This window comes from Rhopalosiphum maidis, chromosome 3 (assembly GCF_003676215.2).
Source record: "Rhopalosiphum maidis isolate BTI-1 chromosome 3, ASM367621v3, whole genome shotgun sequence".
NCBI lineage: Eukaryota > Metazoa > Arthropoda > Insecta > Hemiptera > Aphididae > Rhopalosiphum > Rhopalosiphum maidis.
The window spans coordinates 73,718,872-73,725,781 of record NC_040879.1 but is presented as its reverse complement, the minus strand read 5'-3'; the positions used below and the strand labels follow the sequence as shown (position 1 = coordinate 73,725,781).

Here is a 6,910-nt window from a genome sequence, read left to right as displayed (position 1 = left end):
AATTGATTAATAATCATATATATTTACTCGAGTTTTGTTGATCTGTATGAAGTTTTATTTGACAACAACTTGTTGCACAACACTAAGATTATAACTGATATTAAAAGTATCAGAACTCCAACAATCACAAGAAATATAGTAGATGTGTTTGTTGATGTTTGATCAATGAACATTTCAACATGGTTTAAAATCATCGTAATAATATTATAGCCGTATCATTATTAATGATATCAAATTTTGGTTCCACTAATTCAGTTTCATTTTTATCTATAATCATGAGTATAAATAAATAAAATAATAAAGACTACAACACTTAGTTTAAGTATACTATAGCTAAACAATAAAACAATAATTAAAGTCTTACCACAAAGAGGTACATCACATTTTGCCATCTCACTTCAGGATCCATAGTATAACACCACGGAGAGGACACTTCACCTCCAGCATTTCGGCAATAATTTTCAGAATTTTGAACTTCTGGAAATACATTAATTGGTGGTCTTACAAATTCATGCGGAACTTTTGAATCCCATCGTTGGCATGGCAAACCTGATTGGTAGTAACATTAATATATCCTTGATAGAAACGACCATTTCCACGAATGCAATCAACTAAAAAAAAGATTTATAACTGAATACTTTGAAAATAATTAAATAAAATAACTAAGAGAACATCATACCTGCATATGTTAACACACATACATACCAAAATCCAGCAATTCCAATTTTGTGTTGTTAGCTTAAATGTTGGTGTGAATTAACCTATTATCAAATTCAAATTTAAGAATATCTGTGTCCTCTCGTTGGTTTTTCACAATACGTTAATTTTTAAGTGAATTATCAGCATTTTTAAATATTAATATTCTACATGCTAATAACTCTCTTAAAATTAAAATACGTAAAAATCCAAAGAGAAAAAAGATAATGTTCTTATCTTTAAGTTAGATAATAGGTTATTTCACTCAAATATTCAAGCAAAACTAACAAAATTCAAACTGCTGTACATAATTTTGGTACCATATATGTTAGTAAAATAGAGACAATAAACTGGGGTACAACATTCTATTAAGGGAATTGAAAGAAGTCATTTTCTGGCTTTGTCTATACATACATAGACAAAAAGAAATTTGGTCTCGATCTATATTTTATGTACCTATTAATTTAGTGAGTATTGAATACAGATTTGAATTGCTGTTAAGTTTACCTGAAATTGACTTCCACATATTTGGTTTTAAAAATTTGTCATATTTTAATTTTTAAAAGAGTTAAAATCAAAATGTTGAAGTTAATCTCATAACTAATTCTGATCTGTTACCAGAATTGTTATCGTTTCACCAGATCAATTAGTATATTGGAAATACATAACGTCAAAATTCTTATGTTACAGATGTGATAAACTAAAACAATAAATTGCAACAGCACTACTAAATCCATTGAGTATATTTATTTTAATCTCTAAATAACAATTATTTTTAGATATACATTTTGTAAAGTTATTAATCATTTTAGTTTATTGAACTTATATTATAGATTGTTATATTAAGTAGAACAGTATAAAAAACCTTCTTAAAACAATTAATTTACATTTAATAACAACCTAATAACATAAACAAAATTCTAGATAAAAAAATACATTTTACAAAACGAGTACAAACAGTATAATTGTGTATATTTTATTATCGTAGATCAGAAATAAATTAAAACGATTAAAATTGCAAACATCCTTAGCTAAGTGTCATAATATTTTGAAAATTATTTAATAAATAATATCATTATTATACGTAAAAGTTCATGTTTTCCTGATTATTTTGATAAATATGGGAAATTTACTATTTCAAAAACACTATTCCCAGAAAACCAAAGATAAATTTACTATCTTTAAAATTGATATTCAAATTATTTTTTCTACTTCAAAACATGATGACAGATACAAAGAAAAAAATCATAATAGTAAAACAATACATTAATAACTCTCTCAGAATCTAAAAGTGGTTTTTTTCCTAGTGGCTAATATAATAAAAAATAAGTATATAACTATTAAGTTATTTTAATATAAAATACTTACTAGTTATTTCATCTTGTTTTAATTCTGTGAGCATGGCATGTGAACATACAGGTTTACCATTCTGTGAGTTATGTGGTAGGTTCTCACAAATGGTAAAGAAAAATGTCCTTTGGATTTATAAAAAATTCCCCTTTGTTTATTCGCTTCAATCAAAGCCCATTCTTTATAACAAAACAATTCTCGTACTGCTATACAATCTTCATAACAAAGTGGAAAATAAGATTTATCTTGTTGACAATGAGGAAATGCATATAAACATAGAAGTTTCTGAAAAATAAAAATTAATTAATTAATATAAATCTAAAATAATCAAAAACTTTTAAGCAAAATATACTTCAGCTGCTGGTCTACATGTTTTTGAAAAACTTGGTAACATTTCTTCCCATAACCCGGTAGTGATAATTTCATTTTGTTCACTTCCTTCATTTTTCAAAGTATTGTTAAACCATATAAGAATTGAAGCATTTAAATATTTTCTACATATCTTCCCATTGTACTGAGCACAATATCCGTCAGGAGAATCTAAAATAGAACCTCAAATCATGAGTATAAAATTCGTATAGATTTAATGCTCAGATAATGTAACATTTGAATGAAATAAAAATTATGTTACTCATTTTATTTTTTGCTAAGGTCACATTTACTTGCTTATTTAAAACTCATTAACCAGTTTATTAGTTCAGTAACAAATTAAAAAATGAGTTATTGAATAAGAAATAATATCTGAACATATTATATTATATCATTCCAAATTTAAATACCATACAAACATAACACAATCTAAAATATAATTTAAAATTTTAACACAACTCATTAATACCCTAAAAAAATTACCCAAATTTTTAGATAGGTAAACAAGTGAGGGGAAAATTATGGTATAAATTTTGAAATTTTAGTTGAAAATGATTGTTTTGTTATAAAATAAAATTAACATTGATTTCTAATAAAGAATTATTACTATCTTACATTCTTACTTATAAAATCTTTGAATTGGAATAAAACATTTTTATTTTGCAATTCATCTTTGGTCTTTATGAATATTATTCATTTAATAATTGTTAATACATTGCATTCAATTGATTTAAAAACTATACTTTAATGGATACTTACTGACTTGTGTTGATTGCTTGACGAGTAATACCGACAATACGAACAATAATGATGCCCGTTTAATGAAATCCATTGGTTATTTTGTATTGTTTTGAAACTGCATGTCATCTGCGAATCGTTGAATGCCGCCTCCTTGGACGCGTTTGCGTAGAGCGTGCAATTATACTGTTCAGCCAGTCGAGGCCCAAAACAATTTGACTCTCGTCCAGGTACCTATTGGGGTCCCGATTGATTTATGCCAGGCGGTTCGTTAAAACGGTTCGTGCCGTCGACACCGCCGCAATAATGCCCACATTCGTCGAGCGTCGTCGGACCATCCTCGACTAGACCAGCTCAACTGTTCGACGATGAAGCCGCAATCTGACCGACGGACGAACAGCGGTCATCAAAAACGATTACGCAGTGTGAAAAATATACTTCTGTAAGCCGCGTAAATACATTTAATGTTACAGTCGATTTAAACGCACAAACATGTAATTTATAAAATAATAATAATAATAATTGACAACGATAATTGATAAAGCACCAGTGTACAAAGTCGGTCGATATTGATAAGCGTATTGTACGTATTATGTGATACGACTCGATGTAATATCGATTCCGCAGTGTGGCGGTCTGCGATACTGCCGGCGCGGGTCGGCGATGCAATGAATATATTGGACGTATTCTCCGGGAAAAACGTCACGAGGTCCGTCCGACGACACTCGGTCCCCGCGCCGACAGCTGCCGTGGGCTCCCGCACGTTATTCGGGTAATTCGTCGTCAACACAGTAGTGCTTCTCAACCGGTGTTCCGCGGAACCCGACGATTCCGTCGGCCGGTGCCGAAGGTTCCGTGAGAAATTTGGGAAATTATAAATAAATTAATAATATTTTTGATTTGAATTATGCTTGTAACATGGAATATGGCTCCGATAAACATGTGGTGGTTCCACAAAACGTCCAGGCTCCTGCAAAGGTTCCGCGAGTAAAAGAAGTTGACAAACACTGGTCTACAGGACCGTCGTTGTCGCGGAGGTCGGTGTCTATTTTTTGTACATTTTGCTACTACACGATTTTTTTTTTTTTTTTTTCATTAGCTTATCAGCTATAGACAAACGTCTTTTAATGGTTGCCACTAGTAAACATTTACAAACAGATTCACACGACCAAACCACCCCGACGTTTTAAAATAATATGTTTGTTTCTCTAATCATTCCGAGCCTGGACACGGTTATTATTTTATTTCACCTATATACTTATGCAGTTAGGACAGTTGGGTATACCTAACGGTATAAATGGTGCAATAAACAATTATGATATTAATAAATATAAATATATAATATATACATACAACATTGTAGTAGGTATACGAATACTTTTTCGAAAATATGGAGGTATTTATGTTTTAGATTTTATAAACCTGACATATGTTACATATATATAAAATATATAATAATTATTTTATTTCACCCACAGAGTACAGAAAATTGTATATTAAGTAAAAAATAATGTTCTCAAAATATTCTTTAGAAGACTTTCAATATTTTCCTTTATAAATATCTATAAAATATAGAATTGTATACTATATAATATATAAATAATATTTTCACGGCGAAAGAGTTGAATAAAATTACTTACCAAAAAATCCTTTTTGAAACTACGTGTTTGCGTGAACGCGTGGCAATTGCCTATAAATATTTTAAAAGTTAATAAGCCGTAGTATATAAAACCGAAGAATTTATTGCTGCTGCACGATAGGTTTCAATAAAACATTACACACATAAAACGATTCTAAGCGACAGAGATGAACAATTCGAACTTCAAACGATAAATATTATCAAATAAACTGCAGTTCACACATAATAATATGTCTTATCGATATTTTTAATTACAGTAAAATCAACTTAGGAGAGGACATTGCATCATATTTTAAATTTAAGTACATACGATTAATCAAATTAATTAGGATCGAAAATGTTATCTATACCATTAAATTCTGAACAGCAATAATAGTCAATTTCTGCAACTACAAAACATATTAATTTACAATAAAAAAAAAAAAAAAATATACTAATTGTTGAGGTTCAGAAATCATAGGAAATAAAACAGGCAAGACATGTACGAAAAATTGTATAACATGCATAAAAAAATGTGAAATACACAAAAGAAATTATTCAAAATTCCGAAAAAACACCCAAAGGTTGTTAATATGCACAGAAACAAAAATAAAATTTAATTCATAGGTAATATTAAAAATATAACAAAAATTGATTGGCATTTAATATATTTTTAAAATTATTTTGAATACTTTACAATTTCAATCGTGTACAACAAATAAACAATAAATTAAGTCAATATAATTTATCGATGATAATATAGTATTTCGACCATTTCGGCATATATTAGCGCGATATAGATTAAATGTACATATATGTATGTATATATATATATATAAATAAATCAGGTATAGAAGTACCTATATAAAAATGTAACCAATTAAACTAAACATAAAAATCAATGAATAAATATCTAATACCTACAAAATAAATATATAAATAATAAATTATACTATTATAGACTATAGAAGTTTATTAAACTTTCTACTTGCGAGTTTTTAAGGCGTTTAGTATAGGCAATTTAATTTAAATTAAATTATTTCCTATCAGACGCGTATCCAGGAACTTTTTGTGAGAGAGGGAGAAGTTATATCATTTAAACTTATTTATTAGTAAAGAACCACTCTTTACTTAATGTATCATTCAATTCAAAATTAATAATTTTTATTGCAAAAACAAAACATTATATGTATAATATTTGTATTGATTTCGGTACTTATTGTAGGTTTGGTTTACATTACGTAGTCACGAGTTACAAAGGTAAAAAAAAAATAATTTTTCAAGTTAATGTATTATTTGAAAATTCATCTATAATATTTAAAATAATAATATCAACAATTTTAGGTAATCAAAAATATAATATTACCTATCTAATATAATTATATAATGTTCTATACTATTTAGTATACTAGAATTTATTAGAATATAGTACATTTTGGAACATAATATATTGGATGTAACAATTTGTTCCAATTATTAATACTGAAAATTAAATTGTCAAAATGTCCTACCGTGATGAAACGTTTAGACGTCTTATAACTTGTCTCGTTGAAATGAAAATGAAACAAATAACAAAATGTCGAAATACTGTGGTATTTAAGTAAAACAGTGTCTCACTAACTTTACACAATAATGTGCTTGTATTAAATGAGGGCAATAACTAAAATAAACTTTAAATACAGACAGTGTTATCGGGACCAGACGACGAATTCAGCGAACTGATTTAAAAATCGTCATCAGTAATGTGATCCGATTATAAATATTAATGACTAATGAGGTTTTGGAAACCCATTTTTTGGAAATATTTTAGAAACACTGTATTTTAAATGAATTTATTATCTCAGATCTCAAGTTTATTATCTCCCCCCGAGGAGGTCTGACCTCATCAATACGCTACCATCTAATATAATATTTGAAGATATTTCGTTTGATCCAAATGATTTACTTTGTCGTTTATTATTTTAAAGCTGTGCATTTTTTAAGAATATTATAACTTATGAAATAAAAAAAATACAATACCTATAAAATTCGTATATTTTATGTGTTTGTTTAAAAGTACTTTCTTTTAATATATTTATTATTTATATACATAAGCGATGTTTATATCGGTTATAAATCGTTATGGTTTAATATTAATTT

The 6,910-nt window shown here is 27.9% G+C and overlaps 1 protein-coding gene across 1 annotated transcript; it reads right to left on the bottom strand.

Annotated features, from left to right (window-relative positions):
- Positions 1 to 509: 509 nt before the first annotated feature.
- Positions 510 to 3,789, bottom strand: LOC113558358 (tyrosine-protein kinase transmembrane receptor Ror2-like). The gene is made up of 4 exons (XM_026963816.1): positions 3,175 to 3,789; positions 2,399 to 2,586; positions 2,122 to 2,331; positions 510 to 611 (listed from the first exon to the last, which is right to left on the bottom strand). The coding sequence occupies exons 1-4, from the start codon at positions 3,245 to 3,247 to the stop codon at positions 510 to 512; spliced, it is 573 nt and encodes a 190-aa protein (XP_026819617.1). The 5' UTR covers positions 3,248 to 3,789.
- Between the last annotated feature and the right edge of the window lie 3,121 nt (positions 3,790 to 6,910).

Bases quoted from the DNA above. Each gene is read 5' to 3' on its own strand.
- LOC113558358 (XM_026963816.1), bottom strand. From the start codon at position 3,247: ATGGATTTCATTAAACGGGCATCATTATTGTTCGTATTGTCGGTATTA. The intron at 2,587-3,174 runs GTAAGTATCCAT...GTTCTATTTTAG, and splicing joins CAAGCAATCAACACAAGTCA to ATTCTCCTGACGGATATTGT. The intron at 2,332-2,398 runs GTATATTTTGCT...TTTATTTTTCAG, and splicing joins CATGTAGACCAGCAGCTGAA to AAACTTCTATGTTTATATGC.